The sequence below is a fragment of the Lagopus muta genome, chromosome 6, assembly GCF_023343835.1.
Source record: "Lagopus muta isolate bLagMut1 chromosome 6, bLagMut1 primary, whole genome shotgun sequence".
In the NCBI taxonomy this organism is placed as follows: Eukaryota; Metazoa; Chordata; class Aves; order Galliformes; family Phasianidae; genus Lagopus; species Lagopus muta.
Window position 1 is genome coordinate 35,969,664 of NC_064438.1, and position 24,034 is coordinate 35,993,697.

Below are 24,034 nucleotides of genomic sequence, written 5' to 3' on the forward strand. Positions count from 1 at the left end.
TGTAATTCTCAAGTTTATTGAGAGGTAAATTGTCACTGCAGAAGTACAGCTCTACTGGGCCTTGATCAGCATCATACCTATGCCTGCTGACCCACCGATCTTCCCAGCTTGTGCAGCTCCTTTCCTCAAAGAATAAAAGTACTGCCTGGGACTTTCTGAACCACAGATTGGAAAGGGGGAAAACACTTCACGCTGTACTGGGTCAGTGGTGCTTTACAGACATCTGCATAAGACAGTGGTGAGAACTAAAATATTGGTATCTTTTTAACTGTCATTTTTGGTCTTACAAAGCTGATTTCAGTCCTGCTCTAAGTTATTTCCTATCTATGGAAAAGATCAATCAAGCTTGTTCTTTCATTTTCATAACACCACTGCCACCACCACCTGGAGATTCTGCTCACATTTTGGATTTTCAGTACTTACATATAACTTCTGACCCAGCCTGTCAAAATGTAAGACTGGTGCAGCTTCATGTAGTTCACAAATATTCTTTTCTAATAACTTTTTACATTTTTTTCTGAAATGTGAAATGGTAACAGAAACTCTTCTGTGATCTAGAGGTTTTTGTATGTAGCTGCTACAGTAATAATAGAAATTCAAAAGTGACAATGCAATGGCAGATCCCTGAAATTGCAACTTCATTTAGGATAATTATTTCATTTACAGTTTGTGGCTCCAATAGATGAAGTTTCACTTCTGCATGCTATATAAAATAAATTAAATACCTTCTCATTTTCATAAAACTTGTTAGTTCATGAAAATAAAAATGGCGTATTTGCAGTATGAGGTGCCATTAAGCAGTGAGTAGTGAACAATAAGAAAATAATTGTTGAGGAAACAGCAATACAGGCAGGAAGAATTTCAGAATGAGGATAAAGGATAGTACTGAGATGTGGAAACGCTTATGTGACACTTCGTGTCTTTCGAACTTCTACGTGCTCATTTTCCTCCTGCTGTATAATCACTGACAGAATCATCTCACTCACTCCCCAAGTATGGAGGATTTATACCAGTGGCTCTTCTCAATACTTTGCATATCTCCAAGTTTTGGTACAAAATTGTGAATACTCAGTAGAAGTCTGGATTAAAAAAACCCTCCACGTAAGATTCCTGTTGTGGCTTAACTCTGCAGGCAGCTCAGCATGACACAGCTGTTCACCCACAAAGCAGAATTTATTGAAATTTGGGAAGGATGTTGTACCATGATAGTAGTATGTTGTACCATAGTAGTTTTATTTGTGTAAATTGACTTCCTAGATTTCATAATAAACCTTTTATCATTTTTTTATTTTTAATTGCAATGTAAGGAAAAAATGGCTCATCTTTTTAATTTATGGTATTGATACTTAACTCCTGGAAAGGAGTTATCTAGAATGGGAAACGTCCAGGAATTAACAAAAACAATAACATTATCATAAATTTGCCATTATTTCTAGAGAATTAATTTCTTAAACATGAGTAAAATGTGTATTTTTAAAACTTAGACATATCTAAGAAGGAGATTTTATCCTTAATAGTAAAGAGTTGTGTTCCAACAAATCATGCTATAATTCCTGGAGACTTGAGTGACACAGGTGCTCAGTGTTACTTTCTAAGGAGCTCCATCTAACAGGAGTGTAATTTTCAGGGAGAACAACTGAAGTCTAAAACTGTTCACGTTTAGAGTTGATTAGCCAAGCTTATGAGCAATGAATGATACCTATGTCTTTTTATTGCCCAGTTTAGTCTGAAAAGAACATATTAAAAAGTATAATTCTACAATAAGAATAAGCTTTGCATATGAATGTTTTAATTGCTTGGAGAGATGAGCAGCTCTGCCTCCCACAAATTCCTTTGCAGGAGAAATCTCCATGTTCTCTTCACAAGCCCCTTGTCAAGAAATCAAGTCAGTTAGATGGGAACATAGAATCAGGAGCCACACACCTAATCTTCCTGCCCCTCAAAACTGTGCAGCCAAGTGGAGAGTGTGGAGCCAAAACAGCAGGAGCCTTCTCAGCCTAGATTTGTAGTTCTCACACATGAAGTTTTTTTCAGGATGTAGAGAGGTGCAACTTCTGAGATTGCAGAAGTCAAAGCCTAGGTGTAGGTTTCAGATTATTGATTATGACTGCATTGTGTATTTTTGAATTCCTAAAAATCGTAAGGAAGTTTGCTACACTTGCAACAAAAGGAAAGAATGACTGTATTACATTATTTTCCTTGTGAATACAAACATTTCCCAGTTTTAGTTGTTGCTTTGTAAGAATGCTGCTTTGGATTTCAAATTCACTGCTTCTCTTGATCTTTATGCTACTTCATAATTACTGAGCCAACATCAATGAGTCTGCTTGCATGTATAAACCAATAGTATACATATATTTTTTTAAGTGACTGGGAAAAAATGGTATCATAACTGGTTAACAAAAAACTTCTCCATGCAACTCGGAGCTTGTTGCTACATAACAGAATAGTTTGTGGATTGGGAAACTTAACTGGCACTGCAGTGACTTTCAAAACTCAACTTTCAAAAATTCAGTTATGCAACTGAGGAATGTTTGTGTTTCCACATATTTTTTTAGTTGTTTTAAGAGTCAGAATGCGGCTGTTTTTCTCTTCTACAAATTCTGCTACAAAATTGAGCAGTTCCCTACCACTCTTTCTCTTTTTTAGCTGTCACTTCAGAGTTCTTGGCATTGTTCATTTAATAACATGCTATGCTAACTGTTGTCATTACGCATTTCTCTCATTTATCTATAGTTGACCTTTATTCATCTGAAGATCACGATGATGATGAAAATATTATCATTCAATAAGAGTGACATTCAACAAGTGTGTGCAAATATGATTTGTGAGGTGCAAGCTCTGAGAAGGGGCTGAGGTCTTCCAAAGTGATGATCAGTTCTGAAAAGCCAGAATACAAAAACCTCTCTTCCAACTGATAATTGTGCTCCTGCCTCCCTATCCTTCATGTCACACTAGCAAGTTAAATTGTGTGTATAGTTTGTATATATATATATTTATTTGATACCTACAAAGGTCCCATTTGATTGTTAATTATTGTAGAAAATACTGCTTCGTTATCCATTAAATGATTACTTGTTATGCCTTCTGAGTGTAAGAGCAGGGAATAGCTGTAATTGGATTATGTATTAGAAAATATCTACTTCAAAACTTTTTTTTTTTTTTTTTTTTTTCTTTTGCATGCCTCTTTGCTGGAAATTGTAGGGATCTGTGGCATAGGAGAAATTTGGAACAGTTTCCCAAACATAAAGGCAGTGTAAAGAGGTTTATTTTGTTGAGGTGGCTCTTCAAACTTGTTTGAAATAGGAAATTTACTTATAGTCTATAATAAAGCAGAATGGAATGCCATTGTCTAATTACAAACATACTGCTTCTGCATTCCAGACTGTTTCAGAGATTATTTTGAGGAAGTTCCACCCCCTTCACTTTAATCAAACAGAGTAGTAATTAAAGGTATCTCCGTTACTGGCAAAATACCCAGGGTAGCATGAATGCAGGGAAACATAAATTATGCTATTGCTTCTGTGCCTGAGCTTAATCTGTTTGGGGCTGGTCTTTGAAACTCTTGTTTGCATTTAGAAATCAAGAAGACACATTAGCTTGGATGATGTGCATGGAGTGTCCTCGTAGTTAGTTTCTACCTGGGTGAAGGCACGTCTGTATTTATGCAGTGCTGCACTTGGGCAAGTCTTGCAATTAGTATCCGTTCTGACTGTGATGAAACACCAAGTGTCTTGGTATACAGGTCAGACTTGGCTGCAGAAGCATCCTCAGGATGCCTCAGAAAACAGACTTTCTCAGTAATAACGTAAGGAATATAAGAAGCTTCTATTGTGTTTGCTGCTTTGATGCTGGTGTTGAATTCAGTGAAATTACCGGGCTCAGTGGGAAAGTCCAGCCTGTCTTGTGTGCCTTCCTGCGTAGCTGGGGTGCTGTGGGGAAAGTCTCTTTCCTCCTATTACGTGTAGCAGCTATGTGCACAGGTTTCTTGAGTTTCTTTGTCGGTATTATGTAAAAAAGGAACTAAAAATGATGAAACTGTAGTTCAAATGAATATATTAATGGTGGGAACTTGTTCCTTGCTTAACCCTGGGGATGCTTATGCTCAGTCGCAGCTGGCAGCGTGCTCAGGCCTGGTACCTGCATCAGCACAGTGGTTTCCCCTGTAATTCACAGCATAGGAGGGTGGGAGGCAGCACTACCAGCGGGGGAAAACAGCAATAGCAGTAAGAGCAGTTTGTTGCTGTTATTAGCAGCACCAGGCGTGCTTTGCTTTTAAAATGATGGTTAGTGACACCCAATGTTTAGAAAATGTTTAACATAAATTTATTAGCATCAAATGGACTTAAGCTATTTGTTTGGCTACTTCTTCCTGCTGTAGCTGTGTGCAGGTGAGCCAGCTCTTGCTGAGAGGCTGAGTGCTGTGCCTCTGAGTGATGGCTCTTAGGGGTTTCCCATCTGACAAATGGGAAAGCACCGGTAGTGTCTAAGGAAAAGTGCTGTGTGCAGAAAGCTAACCTTTGAAAATGTGACAGGTGGCATAGGGTGATCAGATTGGGTGGCTGGCAGTGAGGCCTTGGGAAATCTATATCCTGCCCTGTTCAAAGTCCCTTGTATGAGCTCATAGCCTGTCTTCCCAGTGCTGCATTGTGCGCCTGTGAAAAAGGAGATTTAATTGTGCATTTACTTCATAAGACTATTTTACAACTGAAGGGAAAGGATTAATCTTGCAGTGTGACAGACTGTCTGCTCCTCAGCTTAACTCCTGGGTTTGATCCTTGGTAAATTGTGCACAATTTTTGCGTGAACGTGGTTCTCTGCAAAGCTCCTTCCAGGAACTAGTGCTGGAGCATTCCCTTCCCATGGGAAACTGTTAATGATTGTTCCAGCACAGCTGGCAGCGAAGGTGCATTTTACTGCAAGGGCAAGAATGTGGTGGTGGTGGCAAATTCTTTCAAATAACACTGCATCAGGAACAAGAAAGAACTCACTTGGGGGGGAAGTAGCTGCATGCGCTTATCTCTGGGACTGTCCTGAGGAAAGATGAATGTACATACTCAGCCAGAGTGCTGATTTTTCTCTGATTCACAGCTTAGGGAGCAGAAATAAAAATTAGAATGCACACACTGTAAACATGCATCAATTTAATTATGCTTTTCCTATAAAAATTAAGCAATAACAAAGTGCTTCAGGGAGCCACATTGGGGATCAACATACATTTGTGAACCTGGTCTTCATTCCTGCATTGATCTGTAGTAGCTTCAGACTGACTTGTGGCTGCATCCTGGCTCCCTCAGAGTCTGGTCTACCGACTCATTATAAATAGATGTGTATAAAGGGTCATTCTTTTGTTTTGTAATCCTCATTCTCAAGAAATTCTTGAGTGACATGAGGAATGTGCGTGCTATATATTTTTTAACGTTCTCCACCCACTGCCTTCTGAACAGATTATTGAACAGCCAACATTTGCTGCAAGCCTAGTGTAGGAATGTTAGAAGAGTGCGTCTGCACAGAGCTTGTTGCATACAGGGTGCTTGCACTTTGTAGTGGTACATAACAGTAACTTTTAGATAACTCTTGGAAACAGGAGATTAACAAAATACTCCTTGTTAAGTGAGGTATCAGTGCTGCTGCTCTGTTAACAGTATTATGTTCATTTTCCTCTCTGACTAAAGCAAGTGTTACTATGTCTCATGTGTTCCTTTCTCAAGAAGCAGCTGTGGGTGGGAGTAGCCACACTCAGGAAACCCCCACCTGAGCAATGTGACTCTGCAGGCCACCTCTGCTAGTGCTCTAGCCTCAAAGGAGACACAGTGCTCTCTAGTAAAGTCACATCATGCAAGGCAGTGTGCAGAACAAAATTATCTGTATCTTGTGAAATTAAAAATAATACCTGCGTTCTGCCTTTCATTTGTGTAAGTCAAGCATAGTCTTTGTGGCAATTAGAGGAAGGATGGCATGCTGTTGGGCCATTTTTTTTTTAATGGTGAGTCCAGTTAATTTAGGGAAGTTAAAGGGAGGGAAAGAGTGAAAAAACAGGAAAAAAGAGAAAGGCAGTTGGAAGTATAGTGGGGGAAGAGAAAAAGGGGAAGAAGGAAGTAGCTAGCAAAGTAGGAAAAGGGATTGGAGAAAAATCGGGAGACTGTATCTACAAACAGTGGCAGCAAACAGTTGCAAATTAGGAAGCACCTTTCCCTGGAGGTTGAGCATACAGTCATCACCCTTCGGTCTGAAGAAACAGTTCTCTTTTTCTAGGCAGAATTCAGGTGGCAGTGCTTTGTGACACCTACCAACTCCTGCCCATGTGTACCCATGTGTAGGTTGAATATCAGAACCTTTGCCTGCTGAGAGCAGGAGGAGGGAGGACAGGAGCTGGAAACATGCTGAAGAACAGCTGGAAGAGGGAGCTGGGCAGAAATGCCTGCACGGTGCAGCATTTATGGCTCTGGGAGCCTGGCAAAAAGTCCCTTTGAAGAGAAGCTGATACAGCAGTGAATTTGCCACCTCAGGACGTTGGTTCATCAGTGGGAGGCTAGTCTGGATGTGGCTTTCATAAGCCCTTCATCCTGAGGCCATGAATTTCCTTTTGCTGTAGCTTGCTACTTCCTCACAGGGCAGTACAGATCAAATGTAGTTCTGTGATTTGGACAACAGGTGGAGCTGGAAAAGCAGTGTGGCTTAGGTTTGGTCCTTCTCTCCAGTACCAGCTAGGACTTCTCTGTATATCTTTTCCAAGGCTAGACATTATTTAAATTCCAAAGTGATCTAGGTCCCTAAGGTAGCTCAATGCAAAGTTGCAAGAGCTGGGAAAGCTTTATAGAAGCAGTGCATTTTCTGTGTTTTGAGAACAGCTTCCTGCGAGGAATTTTTATTTATTTATTTGTTTGTTTGTTTATTTACTTTTTTATTGAAGAATCAAATTAGTTATCTACTTAATTTGTGTTGCAGGTAAGAGCTGTGGAAAATGAGGGTGTGTCACAAGTCCCGCTGGCTGACATACAGATGTGAAAGTGTTTTGTGCCATTCTGTTTGCTTACAGCTAAGGAAATCTTTTTGTTTTGCTTTGTTTTTCTGCAGCTATTTGAGGCTGTCAACTGCCTGGCAAAGGACTATGCCCGTTTACTTGTGCTGGGCCGCAAACACATGCTGACCAACTCTTCCAATTGGAAAAGAGAGGTTATGAAGCAAATGCAGAATAAGGCAGACTTTTTCTTTGCTGAAAATATGTAAGTTGAAGAAATACCTAAATTTCATGGCAGTCAACACCTGATTTATGTGTGTTTTTAATTAGTATTAATAGCTATAGGTTTTAGTGCTATTACTAGTATCTCTAGTTTGCATGTGTGAAAAAGAAACATACTCCTTGCTATACTTGCTTTAAAAAACTACACATTAAATGATGCATTATTAAGAGTTACAGCACATGAAATTGTTCACCTGTCTCTGCTGCTTCTTCTGTGATCCCAGTTCCCAGACCTTCTGACCAGGTTCCATGTCCCAGCAGCCAGTCCGACACTCTTCTGTCTTGCTCCTTCTTTCAGATCAGTTCTCTTTCATCACCTTTCTAATTCTTGCTCTCATTATTTTTGCTGTCGAGTCAGTTGCTTTCCTTTCTACTGTCTGAGCACCAGCAAAGGGGACACTGTCACCCTGGATAGAGAGCCTTACTAATCTCATGTTCTGACACTTACTGTTACAGTAATCCACAGCAATCAAAAAGGAATTTCAAGCAAAGTTCTCAGCATCTTCAGCTATAGGGTAGCTATAAATTCAGTTTTAGAGATTTTCCCCTAAAGCTATTTTTGTTTAATAGCGGCTAATGTTGAATACCTTTTGCAAATAATCACCAGGCCTTTTTTGGAATTATATTCATCCATGTTACAGGGACTCACAGATTTAAGCCATTGCCTATATTATGCTTTGTTATCAGTGGTGATTGTTTATGTTTCTGCAAAGTTTTGAGGCTGCCCTTTCTGGTTTTAGCAGTTCTGTTCCACATAGTGCTGTATTGTAAAGTTTTCTAACAAAAGATTATGTTGTTACATTAGCAGATGGTAACAAAAGAGAAGAATGTTGTGTAGTGTGTATTTTATTGTACTCTCTTTCTTTTGGTGCCTTATGGTAAGCAGAAATTATTTTAACACAGAACTAAAATAGCGACGGGAATTTTGTGTTGCTGATGAATGAATCCCAGATCAGCACTTGATTCATTTACTGCAGCCAGTTACGACCTTGTGAGTGATCTCTGTCTTTTCCATTTGTTTTGTTAAGTTCTGAAGATGATGCCTTCTTGTTATATGCCACTCTTCGGTCAGGCAAACATTGCAAGTTTGTTACAAGAGACTTCCTCCGGGATCACAAAGCTTGTCTTTCTGACAGTGTTACTCGTCATCTGTTCCGTAAGTGGCAGCGTGGACACCAAATAGTGTTTTCTGCAGGAGGAAAACGCATAAAATTTTTGGTAAGTTTTCTGCTGCGTTCAGAAAGCACACAAAGGATATTAATTAACTGGAGTTTCTAACTCAGTAAGCAAAAAGTTTTTTGTTGGAGCATAAGAAGCAGATTTGTACCAGTGGGCTCAAAACTTCCATTTTTACTGAAGATTATATTCACAAAGCATGGCATAAACATGAAAGCTGTCAAGAAGTAAGAAATTGTCACCTTAAATGTTTATAATGTAAATGTTATATTTTTGTGTATAATAGTCTGTCTGCTGCTGTAAAATGTGCTAGAATTTTTTCACTTAATTTAAATTTTGAACTATAGAATTCTCTGTAGCACTATTATGCTTCTAATTGTGTAATAGAATTTCTCTCATATTTACGTTAAAGGAGAAGCCATAAGAAAATACTGCATTTCAGTATTCACTGTAATGTTATCCAAGCATAACTGTAAGGTTTCATGAAGGAGATCCAGAGTAGTCAGAGCTGTAGTTGGTATCCAGCTACTGAAATCACAGACTTCCCAGCACAATCTCATACTGTACTTTTTGTTTCTGTGTGTGTGTGTGTGTGTGTGTGCGCACGCACAGGAGACAGAAGTCCTTGTGAGTCTTGAACAGATTTTTCTGGTGAAAAATTAATCATGTGACATTGCATATCATGTGGTTTCTCGGTGGCCGGTCTACCTCCATTGTTACTGCTGAACTAAAGCAATACTGCACTTATTTAGATTCATTTTCTTGCTGCTCTAGTTAAAATTGTAAATGAATGTTCTTCACTGCAGTCTAACTGCAGAGACACAGGTTTATAAAGATGACAGCTATATACAGAAAGATGAATGCTATATACATTCCTATTAATGGAAACGAATATTGGATGTAGTGTTACTTGAGTAACACAGCTTTAGCTGTACTTTTTTTGTTGTAGCAGGGCTAGTAATTTTCAAATCTTAATTCACATATGAATGATTTTGGATGTTGGACATTCCCAATCATAGACTTCCAAGTGTATAAATACAGAGTGACAATATGTTCTGAGAATAATCGCAAACCAGTGATTTTTTATATTTGTATTGCACATGTTGAGTTAATATACCTGTAACACAGTAGACCAGAATTATATTTGTCTGACTGGCTGTTCTTGTAAGTGTTATTGAGAACTCCTTTTCTTAAAACATCCTTGGTACAAATCAGTTTGTGGAGGTACATTGGAGGGACAAACACAGGATGTCTTTAATGTGCCCTATGTGTTCAAGCTGCCAAACACTACATCCTGAACTAATTCCCATATGATTTCATTTAACTGAACAGAAAAAAACAGTTTTGTGTTTCTGAAAATGTAATGTGTTGTGCCCAAATCATTATCACCTGGTGGAGATTGAAGACAGAATTTTAACCATTTATAACACCACCTAGACCTCAAAATAGTAAAAGAGATTTTAACTTTTCCTCCAGTGCTAAATCTTATAATTTGTTTTCATGAGCAAATAATTGAGAGTTGCTAAATAACTGAGTCTGTGCAGATTTCTAAGGAAAATAACTAGCTATAATCAGCGTTTTGCTAATGTATTAGATAAAGTCTAAACAATTGTTTTTATTTTTCTTTATCCCACAGCCTGCTTGCAGTTATGACTGTGTGGTACAGACAACGGGTGACACATGGCATATCCCCTATAAAGACACTTTTGAGGAAAAATATTCATATCAAATACCAAGAAAATGGCTTTGCCTTCAGCAGAAATACAGAACGACATAATTGCACAAGCTGAAGCTTCTTCTGTGATGTTTTTTGTTTTTGTTTTTGTTTTGCTAGGCAGCTGCTGCAAATTAGGAGGACTCAGCAGTACAATTATGGGATTAATGTATGAGGCCTATAACTAAAGAAAATTCAGTAACTGCTTTTTGTCAAACTCATTCTTGTTATAAACCTGTGGACACAAATGCCAGTCCAGTAAGGATGAATTAGGTCTGTTATTTCCATCTTAACAAGCAATTTCTGTACCCTCTCCACGTGATTTGAATTAAAACTTGTTTTTCCCTCTGGAATTTCAGGTGATGTGTTTATTGTTTTAAAAATTTTTTTTAATCTTGTTTGCTTGTTTGTTTGTTTGCTGAAGCTTTTCATCTACACTGAAATTCATGAACTCTATTCTTCAGAAACATTAGGCAAGGCTTTCAGAGTACCTTCAAAATTGGCATGCTGATCTTGTAGCAGTTTTTAATAGAACCTAGCAAATAGAGCTTACTGAGGCAGATGGCATGATTGCCATTGGTCTGGCACATGTAGCTCTAATACTTCCTCACTTTAATTGGAATTCATTTGATTACATTCAATGCAAAAGATTTATTGTCACAACATACTTTAAGATTTTGTCTGTAAAAACAGCTGGTGAAATACTGTATTGTTCTTTCACAGTCTTAGATTTGCTACTTCTGACAAGATTTCATGCCACTGGACTAGTTTTCTTATGGAAATGCTTGAATTTTCTAAACAAAAATTGGCAGTAACTAGAAATTCTTATAGGCAACAACAAAAGAGCAAGTCGAGATCTACTTGACACTTGTTACCTTTTAGTGCAATAGTACTGTAAAACAAAACAAAACAAAACAAAAAAAAACCACAAGAATTTTAATGTTTTCCTTGTGTTACTTTATCAGATTGATGGGCTTGTGTTTAGATCCAGAAAGGCCAATTCTGGCAAGTCCTCCAAATGCAATAGAAGTTGGTATGCCTGCAACCACTGCAAACGGCACAGGTACCCTTTGATAGTCCACGGAGTGAGGGGAAAGGGGAATGAGGTGGAACGAATGCTCAGCTTGGCTTTTGGCAAGCCCTGGTTATGGAGACACATTGGAAAGGTAGACTGGAGGAAGAGTGGACTGATTGAGCCTGTATTGTAGCTATTGTGGAACAATTTCATCTCCAAGATCATCCACTTACTGTTTATAATGTTAAAAAAGATGTGAGAACATCTTTCTCAGAAGCTTTCAGCACGCACTTTGATTCTCATATGGCTGGTAAGAGATGATGGATATTACATGGAAAATGATGGATATTACATGGAAAATATTTGATTACTCATGTGAAACAAAACCATTCTTTGGAATTTGATGAAATTGCTACATAGATGGACAAAACTTCTAGAAGCTGTATCATCGAAGTGGCATGACTTCTGCTCTGCCATGTTGATGGTATTGAGCAACTGTTCAATCTCAGTCCTGGTCTAAGAAAAATATTGGATCTTTGAATCCAAACACTTAAAAGTCAAGGATTTTCTTGCTTGGTTGCTTTTTGGAAATCTGATGAAATGTTTGAGCATTCCTTCTGCTTTTCTTGTCTCCTTTTTCTCGTGGGGAAAAAACTAAAACATCTGCTATTAAAGTCCTATGTTGCAATATAAAATAGCTTCATGTATGGTAGGAGTTAGGAAGCTAAGGCCCAGAGGAAAAGAGATCTTAAAAGAAACAGAGGTCTTAGGAATCCTGAGTGTTCAGATGAAACTTCACAATACATTGTGCTGAGCAGGCCTTTGCTACTGCATGTTGTGGATGTAGGCAGTTCACAGGAGCTCAAAGGGAAACCAGCAAGTTCATGAAAGAGAACCCCAGCCCGGGCTATTAAATAACCAGATGCTATCACTGTTTTGGGAAGTCCCTGCAGACAGCAGGAGGCTGGGAGAATATTCAGGGAATGCATCGTTAAAGGCTCTCTGTAGCCTTAATGCTTTTCCTTGGGCATCTGCTTTTGGTCACAGCTGGTGATGGGGCCCTGGGCTGGAGACTTCCCACCACAAATTTTAAACGTTTTTCATTTGCCCACAACACTGTTCCAAAATGAAGGGGACAATTTTGTAATAAATACTCAGTGTCCCATTAATAAAGGATAGCTGCAAGGAAAAAATTAAAGCAGATCTCATGGGGGGCAAATGATGCACTCCAAAATGCACCTGTCATCCGCTATTTTACCAGGAAGTATTTGAAATGAAGGTGTGGTTATCCAAACAGCTTTCACAGCTTTCAATGGCCCGACTTAAAAAAAGAAGAAAAAAAAGTAAGACCCACCCCACTGAGCGGGGAAAATCCAGGCTGCTGAAAGGCAGATGTGTGTTCGTCAGTTTAAAGGGAGATTTCCCTCCGCACCGACACCGACTGAGGCAGCCTTCAAACATCGCGCTGCAATGCAGCTGTAGGAACAAGGCCTCCTCACTAGTACCCTAACCGCCCTCTTTGAGGCTGCTGTATTTCTTTAAAATTACGCTCACTGAGACAACGCGTGGAAGCGCTTTGTTAGGAAACCAAAGGGGCTGTTTTTCCGCAGGCTGCCCGCGCAGCTCACACCGGAGCTTTTCTGTTTCACGGGTGTTCCCGCGGCACCGCGGCCTCCCCCCCCCCTTTCCGCCAGGCAGCATCTTGGCTCCCGGATCGTCCGGCGGAGGCGGCGAGTCACGACGCGACGCCCCGCGACCGAGCCCAACCGCCCTACTGCGCACGCTCTCCGGAGGGGAGGCACGAGGCCGACGGGCGCCGCGCAGTTCGGGCATGCGCAGTGGTGGGGATGGAGCGTGACGGTGCGGGAGCTGGGAGGCCTTGGGCGCCTGCGCGCCGCCCGTGACCCGGAAGCGCTCCGGCGGCGGCCCGTTGCGGTAGCGGTGGGGTCCTGCACGCTGACAGCCCCTCGGTCGTGACGCTCCCGCCGCCGCCGCCATGTCTCGAGGTTCCAGTGCCGGCTTCGACCGCCACATCACCATCTTCTCGCCCGAGGGCCGCCTCTATCAAGTCGGTGGGTGCTGAGCCCCGGGGATGTCGCCGTTGAATTGCCCCGTCACGGGCCGGGCCTTCCCGCGGTGCCGGGCTGCGGCCGGCGAGGGAGAGCTCCGCCGTATCGGGCCGCTGCCTCGGAGGAGAGGGAAGCGTGGTGCTTCCCTTGGCCGGGCACGGGGGCTCGGTTCTGCCCTAGCTGGTACCGCGGCGAGAAGAGGGGCGCTGGGGCAGCCAGCTAGGTCGTGCGTGGAGGCTGAGAGGGCGGCTTCGCTGGTGGTGAGGGGCGGTTTAGAGCCTTGTGGTGTGTCCTGTGCCTCCGTGCCATTCCGGGGACTTCAGGGCTGCCCGGACAGCCGTTTGTTCCCCTTAAGTGTTTCTTCCAGTTAATCTTGTTACCAGCGTTGTGCTCTGGGATCTGAGAGGTACGATAGCAGTTTGGAATGGGACTTGGGCTGTCCCAAACAGTACCAGAACATCAGAGTCAGAGCTTGGCAGTAATCCATGCTCCCCATTGTTACACCTGAATACGGTGTGTGTGTCCTGTGCAGTATGGCCTGTGAGATAATAGCAACCAGCCTTTATTTCCAGCGTCTGCAAACATTCTGAGATTAAGCTGCAGCCAAAATTATTTTTCTTCTTTAGGTAACTGAATCTATTTTTCTTTTTCCAGTGCACCAGGTTCTGCAGAAGTGCCTCCTAGTGCTCTTTTTAGGGTCCTCTGTAACAATGTAGCCAATTTTTAGTAGTGCAAAGGCAGTTTATCCACAGCGTGTCTAAAAGATCTTCAGTACTGGACCAGATGAGTTACTTGTTCTTGCAGCACCATCCTGATGCTCTCTCCCTAGATCCCAGTGGCTCTTCCCCAGCTGCAGCAGCCTGACTGTGTGCATTACATAGCACATCTGTACATTCATCTGTTCTCCAGGAAAGGAAGTTGCTGAGATCAGTCTGCACAAGTTGTCAGTAGTAGCCAATAGTTTCTTTTGTGTCTGACCTTCTGTGTGGAATAGGCTTACCTGGGTAGGCTGTGCAGTCCTGGAGAGCCCTTTTCACAAGGTACAAATATGAAATTGCATGTATATGAATGTCTTTATGTAGGTAGAAAGTTACCTGTACTAACTACACACATATACGTGCGCTTTATTAATACCTGTAGTGCATGTATAGTTTGTATGCAACTTGGTTAGTGAGAACAACACTTTTTTGCATTGGTTGTTAGTGGCTGTGTAATGTAAGAGTCACAGGATACAGTCTTCAGTTGCTATTAAAGCATGCCAGTTGGTCTGGAACACCTTTCTGGCTCTCTTTGCTGCAAGTACTACCTGCTGGTCATAGTTTCTGCATCCTGTAGCAAAGAGTAAATTGAGGGTTTCTGCCTCCTGGATATGTTCATCAGTTAAGTTAATATATGAGGAATGTATGGCACTTGCGTATCTTTTGTCCAGGTCTGAGGAGTATCTGTATGTGTGTTTGAGAGTATTTACATGTAGTTTGAAGTTGTATTAAAGGTACTTTGAGTACCTGTCTGCTAGGGAAAGATGGGGAGATAAGTACTTAGATGCGCTAGTTAACCTCAAGTATGAGATCGCTCTGCCAGCAGCCAGGTTAATAAGTTGGGAATGATCCCACACAAATGTCTCTCCTGGCTAGTATCTAGACACAGTATGGGTAGAAGATATGTTTGCTTGTGGTCAACTATATGATTCCAGCCTTTTTCTTTTTTTTCTGAATTGTGTGGATCTTGGTATGTGTGCTAGATTCCAGTTAATCAGGTGCTGTTGAGGATAGGTGTAGGCACATGTGTTGCTCTAAGGCTGCCTTAAAACTTGATTTTTTTTTTTCCAGAACAGATTTCCAGCAGACTGATATCAGACTGAAATGCCAGCATTCTGCCTGGTTCTCAGTACTTGTGAGCAAAAGTTTCTGAAGGCGCTTATTCCTTCTCACACCTATGTGTCAGATTTACAAACTGGTTGAGACTGTCCGAGACCTCTGGGTCCATCCTCTCCAACCCCTGCTCAAGCAGGGACACCCAGAGCAGGATGTCCAGGGCCATGTCCAGGCTGCTTCTGAAGATCTCCAAGAAGGGGACTCCACAGCCACTGGACAGCCTGTGTCAGTGCTCAGCCAGCTGCACAGTTGTGAAGCACTGCATGATGTTTAGAGGAAAGATCTGATGTTCCAGTTTGCCACAGATTTTGCAGCTTTTAAAACAGCTTACCTTCTTTCTCATATTGTTTTAGAATATAGTTTTAGTGGATTGTTCTGAATTCCAGCCTCATTCACATAACTAAAAATAAAAAATAAATAAACATAAACATAAATAATAAAAAAAAAAAATCTACATCTAGTTAGTGCCTGAAACTTTCGTCTCTTGACTAGATATTAGGAAATTCTGGGTACTTATCATATATTACCAGATAAAGATTTTTTAAAGACCTTTGAGGCTTTTGAAATTGTTAATAAAGGGAAATGTATTTCTTTATTACATGAAGGGAACTTCAATCATTTGTCTGAATAATGCTTTTTAGTAGGTGTGTACACAGATTTTGTTTTATAAAGTAAATTAAAACTCTGTAGTATTTGAATATCAAGTCAGAAGATGTGATAAGATTAAAATTTCTCTTCCTTGCATGTTATTTCAGTTTTTGTCTGTATTGACTGAAATGGACAGAAGAAATCACATCCTTGCAATGGTAGTAATACTTGAAAGCTCCACATATTAAAAATTATGTGTAAGATTTACAGTTATGCTGGATTAATGTTTCGGTCAAGTGCAGAATTGCCATTTTAATTTAAAACAAATTGTTAAGTATTGTCGTAGAAGAAAAAGGCAAATTATTAGAAATACCTGAACGAAGCACTAATAGAACGTGGTGAGATTTCGAGGGCTGTAGATGTGACAGAGTTGCTAATAGTAACGTATCTAATAGAGTTTTTAATATCTTTTGTATATTTTTCTAGAGTATGCTTTTAAGGCCATAAACCAGGGTGGACTTACGTCTGTAGCTGTTCGTGGGAAAGACTCTGCAGTAATTGTAACGCAGAAGAAAGTACCTGTAAGTAGTCTATTTTTGAAAGAGGGCTGGGAGGAAGTGAGGAATAAAATAAGCAGAGGGTGTAGTGCCACACCATTATGATTATGTTTATCACTGACGTATATAGCTGTTTGATAGCTTGTTGTTCTGATTATCCTGAATTATAGCTTTGTTTGGTGCTCAGCTGTATGTTTTATCACTGAGTACTTCAATAATGTTTTTTCTCTAGAGCTGCTGAAGGAAAAAAAAATATTAGGGTCTGGTGTACTTTGACATGCATACATTGTTCTGAATTGTAAGGGCTGAGTTACCAAAGTCAGTTTTCTAATTTCTCTTCTTTAATTCCTACTAAAAAAACCAGTATGCCAGTAGCACAATAATGTTTTCATGAGTGTTTTAGCACAGTGGTGTTGTACTGTTGACAAAGGGATAAAAAAAACTCTTGTGTTTGAAGACAACGTGGACTAGGAACTCAAGTCTTATTGTTTTGTTTTCAAAATTTACTGAGATAGAAAAGGACTTCAGTATTGGTCATGCTTTAGTTGACAGCCTTTTCTAGATATTGAGCATCTGAAGGAGAGCTGCAAAGATGGTGAAGGGTCTGGAAGGCAAGGTGTATGAGGAGCAGTTGAGGTCCCTTGGTTTGTTCAGCCCATAACAGAGAACTCTGAGGGGAGGCCTTGTGGTGGCTTGCAGCTCCTCACAGGGAGCAGAGGGATGGTGAGGATCTTTGCTCTCTGGTAATGGCAACAGCAGCAGTACCTGAGGGAACGGCATAGAGCTGCAGCAGGGAAGGGTTGTGTTGGGGGTTAGGGAAAGGTTCTTCACCAGAGAATGATGGGCATCAAGCAGGCTCCCCAGAGCAGTGGGCATGGCCTCAACCTGCTGGAGTTCAAGGAGCATTTGGACAATGCTCTCAGGCATAGGGTTTGGATTTTAGGTTGTCCTGCGTGGAGCTAGGTGGTTGGACTTGGTGATCCTTGTGGGACCTTCCAGCTCAGGATATTCTGTGATTTATATTTCTATTTCTTCTTTAGGACAAGTTACTGGATTCCAACACAGTAACTCATTTGTTCAGCATTACTGAAAATATTGGCTGTGTGATGACAGGAATGACAGGTATTTAATTCACCATCTTTTTAACTATCTGAAGTGTCAGTATTTCTATTTAATTTACCAACTGTGCATTGCATAAAATTAATTATTCACTCAAGGAAGTTTGTTTCTCTCAGTCTAGTTTTAGAAAAATTGTCTAGTTCTCATGTGTGTGTATTTTAACTTAGAGTTGGGTGTGGCTTTCTCAAATGCTGGGAATAAATGTGGTACACAGTCAGTGCAATTGATACTAACTCTTTCTCTCTAGCTGACAGCAGATCCCAGGTGCAGAGGGCCCGCTATGAGGCTGCTAACTGGAAGTACAAGTATGGCTACGACATCCCTGTGGATATGCTATGTAAAAGGATTGCGGATATTTCTCAGGTCTATACGCAAAATGCTGAAATGAGGCCTCTTGGTTGCTGTAAGTACAGTGTATGGAATCTGTGCTGTTTCTGCTTTAATCGTGCAACAAGTGTAACTTATGAGATTCTTACCTGTTTTCAAATTGTGAAAAATTGCATGAATGTCACCAAAGAACTGAGAGGGATGAACAACCAGATGAGAATAATCTTGGAAGTCTTGAATTGAAAGCACGATTCTACCATTGTCTTAGGTTTTAAATTTAAGGGAATTATTTAAGTGCTTTTAAAACATTTTGCTATTTTATTTTAGCTTTATGGGCCTAGTCTGCTTGCTGGGTGATGGCTGTTAATGGAAGATGCTCTTCTTTCTAGCATATGTGGTCTGCATAAACATCACGGATATGTGGAGAATGCAGATTGTGCACACTTCAACTGTTTTGTATCTAAGTAATGTGTATAGGCTAAAAAGAAGCTTAACTGGTGCTTTTAACTTAATCTTTTTCTGTGTATTGTACGGAAGATGTATTTAATTTCACTTGTCTACGTTTCTGCACAGATATTTCTTCATAATAGCAAATGTAACTTATGTTTAAATGAGAAAAAAAATATGTGTGTGTGTGTGTGTGTATTTCTACCACAGTTAGTAATCCTTGTACTTTGAGGTTGGTTTTGACTTCCTTTTCTTTTTTTTTTTTTTTTTTTTTGGTTCTCTTACACTTGGCCATGAGCAAAGTGTAGCCATATTGGTAGATTGTCTGGGAACTGAGGTAAAAGACTTCATGTTTCCTCATTTGCTGTTTCATTCAACATTCTGTCTAAGTTTTTTTCTGTTGTTGTTGTTGTTTTTAATTTTTCTTTTAAAGAGAATATTTTTGGAACTAATGAATCACTTCTGGTAAGGCAGAAGTGTAGGCACTGGAACTTCTTACTAAAGCAGCGTTGAGGGTTGCACCACAGTTTCTATGATGGGGAAATTTTCCCATGCTTATATACTTGTAATGTTTGGGAACAATCATTTCTTTGCTTGGCACTTCCCATACTTTGATACTGATAGAAAGTGAACTTTTTTCTGCGCAAGAAGAAAAATGTCAAAATTAAGGAATACTTTTTTTTTTTTTTTTTTTGAGAAGTTGATAGGGATTTATTTTTCATCTGCAGTAGTAGTTGTTCAGAAGCTGATATAGCTGCAGCTACTATTTAAAAGTTACACAAGCGTAAAGCTAAAAGCAGTAGAAGATGCTTTCTTTTTGTTGTTGTTATTTTGAGTTATTTTTAATGTGTATGCTGAAACTTCGAAACTGTAGATCTGGAAGTGTAGGTGGACACAGATGCACTGCAGGGATTTAACCAGTTTATACCACTTGAAATCGCAAATGGAAAACACTTAGTCAAATGGCCTTCAAAGATTCTGTTTTGTCTTCTGATATTTCCTCTTTTTTTTCTCCTCACTGTTTAAAAATCTAAAAGTGATCTTTTAATATTTCAAATAACGTCAATGTGTTTGTAAAGTTGCTTTCTGGTAAAAAGCATCTTTACTGAATGATTTTTATGTTTTCAAAGTCTCATTGGTATATGATACACAGGATGTGAACTTGTATCAGGATTAAACTTCTTTATTTCCTGACTTTGTTGTTCTTTACACAGTGAGGCTGGCCAGAACATTTCTATGTTTAATGAATAGCTTTCTTTGGGTATGACACAAATCTAGTTTGCACAAAAGTGAGTTGCATGCCTGGTGTGAGTCACTGGTAAGAAAAGGCAAATGAGAGATAAAAAAGAACACTCAGCTCTAGATATTGAACTTATGTGTGAGGATCTACTGCTTTGCATGCATGTGTTTCTTAGGAAAGGAGTATCAAACTGTTCTTTGGTTCAGTAAAACTGCTAATATTGGAAAAAGAAATAATAACAAACAAACTTTCTCTTCCAGGTATGATTTTGATTGGTATTGATGAAGAGCACGGCCCTCAGGTGTACAAGTGTGATCCAGCAGGTTACTATTGTGGATTCAAGGCCACAGCTGCAGGAGTTAAACAGACAGAGTCGACCAGTTTCCTTGAAAAGAAAGTAAAGAAGAAATTTGATTGGACATATGAACAAACTGTAGAGGTAGGCTGGTAGAAGGCAGTAAAGATTTGTCAAAGTATTTTTAATGACTATGGCATACGTAGAATTCTGATACAAAGGAGTGCAGTTAGGCATTTCCTGTATTCTGACTGCTTTGTACTGTTGCCAGAGCAAGGATAGCTTTTCAACCAGAAAGTTCTTTGAAGGTATTTTGTAAGCATTTAGAGTCCTCTCATCTGGTTTTTCTGCGTTATATCAGCTGAAGTGGAACCAGTGGCTGTAGCACTCCTGCTGTAGTTGGTGGCTAGTTGTTGCAGTGCTTGATTCTGGGCATACCAGTCTAATATTTTTTCAGTGGTGCTTAAAACAATGTTAAACAGTGTTTCAAACAAGGTGAGCACCACTATTGCTTCAGTCCAGCACACGCAGCAACGGATGCTCTGCCTACTGTGAGAACTGTTGTTCAAGGCCCATTATAAAAGCATACCCTGTTTATATAACAGGTTAATGAGCTTGTGTTATAGTTATCCTTTTTCACCTACACCGTAGAGAGCTGTCTAAGCAGTCCTCTTCTATGGCCCACCTGTTTCTCCTGCCTGGTCTTGTTCTCTTGTAATGTTAGGTCTCTTGCTTTGCAAGATTAGCAGTTGAAATAAGGTATAAAATCTGAAGCAATTGACCCCACTGTAAGTTAAAACAGAGTATTGTATTAAGACATGTGAATGCTATGCAAAATAACTGATTTGGTAAGCATCTGGCTATGTAGCAGTTTTACAAAGCTTTTTGTGGTCAGTCATCATTTTAGGAATACATCTTCAGCATTATTATAACTTGACTTCAAAGCATGAGTGAAGTTGGAAAGAACACCTCTTAAAACAGGTGATGACTAAAGTGAAAAAAAATAAATAAAAGCCATAATTAAATGCAACTTCTAAAAACAGCCAATGTAATTTTAGTGACCAGAAGACAAGCCAAAATGGAAGCCACACAAGTAACATGCTTTGAGTAATGATTATATCTGTTGTTTGCCACTTAGGGAACATGTTCTGTTCTCAGGACCTGGGATGTTAATCTTTGCCTGATAAAGGTTTTGGTTTTGTCTTTTTTTTTTCTTTTTTCTTTTTTTTTTTTTTCCTGTTAAGAAAATGTATCCATTGGCTTTTTTAGATTGAACTTCTTGGAGAGAGAACTGGAGAAGCAGTATATTCTGTACCAAGCAGAAACTATTTGAAACTTTATGGCTGAGGTTTAGAGGTGGAAGGAAATAAAACTAGAAGAGAGAATAATTGTTAATGCTAAATCTACTAAAAATGCTTTCGTTCTTTCTGTTTATTGATAATTTTTTATCATCTTTCAGACAGCAATAACATGCCTGTCTACTGTACTATCCATTGATTTCAAACCTTCAGAAATAGAAGTTGGTGTAGTTACAGTGGAAAATCCAAAGTTCAGGTAAGTGATCATGATCGCTGTTGATAGAACATGAAGTTTGAGCTTTGTTTTCTGATTGTTATATTTTTTTTATTTGTAATTTCAAAATGTGTAAAAGACACTGTTCAATTAATAATAATAAATACTCTAAAGCAGCATCTTGTTTTTAAACTGGCTAGGGAGGCCAGTCTTTTTAAAAGAGTGTTGTTTTGTATGATGATCAAAACCTTGTTATGTCTGCTCTGGATATTTCTTTAATGCTTAAGAGAATTTCTAAAAAATGGTTTGTACTAGTATCTGGAATCTACTTTCAACATGACAATTAATGCAGTTATTTTGACAAGATTAAAATATTCTGGACAAATCACTGCAGTGATTTGGAACTGGCTGAACATTTACTTTCCAAGTACAGCACATTCTTACCCAGATTGAAAGGAAGACCTGCCATTTCCTCCCTGCTGCCTTCACTATTGTCTGAGTTGGAGTGCAGCCCTGTGTGTGCAGCATGGTTACGAGGTCAGCCTAGCCAGACAATACCTGGAAATCTTCCTGCTGCAGGCTGTGCCTCACATTAGATGAAGTGTGCTGGACTGCCTTCTCATACAGCATATTATAGTGTGAAAGAATGTAAGAATAAATCTGGAGGCATTTCGATTAATGCAAAAAGACCATCTAGGTATGTGTTACTAGTCAGGCTTGCCATAGAGTCATTCATTAATTTTTGCCTTAGTCTTTCATTGTCTCTTGGTTTGATTTTTTCATTAAAATAAAACAAAAAAACTGAGGAACAGTTGAGGTGAGGAGGAAATCCTCTGCTGTTTCAGTCTAATCACTTAGCAGGTGAGGATAGGAGAGAGGCTTCAAACCTCAGAGCCCTACAGGTGCAAACTTTTGAGTGCTTCTTAATGCTGTAAAGTTGACTCGGTGTTGATGAGTGATTTTACATTTCAAAATGGATGTTTAGGACAACAGAATAGTGTAGCATTTCTGAAAAAGCATACAAGAGCTGAATAATCCCTTTTCCAGTGCTACCCCTCTGCCAAACTTCATTTACCAGTCATGTCCTTTTCAGAAAGATGGGTAACAAACAGAAGGAAAAAGCTATAAGAACATGTGTGTTCCTTGGAGTAATTGCACTAATTACCATACCCATTATTTTCACCAGGTCCCAGCTTGCAAATGTATTGCATAGGAGAAATTACCTATTCTTTTTCTACCACTTGCTACTTAAAGAGTTAGTGGCTTTGATTCTTCCTTTGTTTTTCAAAAACAGTTGAAATGTTGGGTTGTGGCCTTGGCAGCAGGGCTCTAAAGGGCTGAAATGTATAAAAGCAATTTGAATAGATAGTAGGTTGGAGTTTAAGGGGAAGAATCATTGAAGCTATTCAGGATTTCTTTTTGTTCTTTCAGGATCCTTACAGAAACAGAGATTGACATGCACCTTGTAGCTCTGGCAGAGAGAGACTAATTAGCTTTCCTATTTCCATTGTCTGTGCTTCTGACCAGGGTATTTGGTGAAAAGAAGACACTTAATAATGGCTTTCGATTATGGGATGAAAACGATGTTCACAATACAATGTATTTTACTCTGTACAAATAAAACAGAGGTTTTTGAAATACTCAATGTCTCCTTTTAATGTATTTTTTTAATCTTTGTTTTATGAAGTTCTCATCAAAATACATGACTTTGAATGTTTCTATGGTGATTATTTGCCTGTTAATTTTATCTTAATATAAATTTTGTCCTCAGCTCTGTAGTTTTCATCTGAGCTATTTTAATCCTAATGTAATGTTTTGTATCAGATTGTGGTGTGTGTCTTGATAACTGTTACATTTCCATTTGTTCTCTTTTTCCCTGATGTTGAAAGTCTTATAACATTACTGTTTTATCCCAGGAAAAATTAAAAGGACATCAATTTAAATCCTGAGGATTTGCTCAGGTTTGTATGAGAAAGTATAACAAAAGCTGAAGAAAAAACTTGAGCTGTGATTCCCTGTGCATTCCTTCAGACAAATTTGTTTGGGAAGGGGAAGGAATAATAGATGTCTGTTACAATTGAACAGCTCTGAAGCTAGCACTTAGGGGAAACGAATTCTCTGTGTACTTTGGGATTTTGGATGTCCCCTACCCGGCTGGAGTCTTTGGGTAATGACAAAATCTGTGTTGGGCTGGATGGGGCTGACAGAAAAGATCCATGAACAAGAATGTCTCTGGGAAGCAATTCTCCTCACATCTTCAAAGATTCTAGCCTAGGAGAAAAGTTAAGACTGAAAAACTTGAGTCAAAGTGAAGGAAACTGCTTTATTGTTTTGTTAGAATTGGAGAGGCTTCAGAGTATCCATGCAAACAGAGAGGTGATGGAGCAGAGACTGAGAAAGGGAAGATTACTAGATTCTTGTAGCTGTTGGGTGGTTGTGTGGACATGAAAGTCCTCCTGGAAAGACACCAAGCTAATATGACTTTGCTCCTTACCTTCTTTCCACTGTCTTGCAATTCCACTGGTCTTCATTGCTCTAAAATTCTCTTTGATTTCTGAGACCTCTGGGAAGGCCTCGTGAGTTTTCAGAAGCTCGGATTGCTTGATTCTTTTTTTCCCTCCACTTTACACTTAAAGCCTCTTGAACGTGTATCTTTCAAGTTTGTTGTAGTAAAAGAGATGCAGTTCATTGTTTGGCTTTAATAAAATATATTGCTAATTGTTTAGCTGACTTGAGATTCTAATGCTCAAATGTTTTTTCTTATGCTTCCAAAATAGTATGAAATGCTGACTTTGTCAGATTCCCTGAATTTTTAGTACTGCCCCTAGATTTCAGCTTCTGTCATGTCAGATACTGTT

At 39.5% G+C, this 24,034-nt stretch overlaps 2 protein-coding genes across 3 annotated transcripts in view; both read left to right on the top strand.

Moving 5' to 3' along the window:
* Positions 1-10,486, top strand: part of LOC125694336 (protein only RNase P catalytic subunit) — a 38,536-nt gene extending 28,050 nt beyond the window's left edge. For both annotated transcript variants that reach the window (XM_048947355.1, XM_048947356.1), the window contains exons 6-8: positions 7,078-7,226; positions 8,272-8,461; positions 10,056-10,486. In XM_048947355.1, the coding sequence (XP_048803312.1) occupies positions 7,078-7,226; positions 8,272-8,461; positions 10,056-10,196 (480 nt within the window). In that variant the 3' untranslated portion in view covers positions 10,197-10,486. The remainder of the gene's footprint in view (positions 1-7,077; positions 7,227-8,271; positions 8,462-10,055) is intronic.
* Positions 10,487-13,032: 2,546 nt separating this feature from the next.
* PSMA6 (proteasome 20S subunit alpha 6) lies at positions 13,033-22,816 on the top strand. Its single transcript, XM_048949083.1, has 7 exons — positions 13,033-13,220; positions 16,166-16,260; positions 17,277-17,358; positions 17,603-17,758; positions 19,630-19,808; positions 21,124-21,218; positions 22,608-22,816. The coding sequence occupies exons 1-7, from the start codon at positions 13,145-13,147 to the stop codon at positions 22,663-22,665; spliced, it is 741 nt and encodes a 246-aa protein (XP_048805040.1). The 5' UTR covers positions 13,033-13,144; the 3' UTR covers positions 22,666-22,816.
* The last annotated feature ends 1,218 nt before the right edge of the window (positions 22,817-24,034 follow it).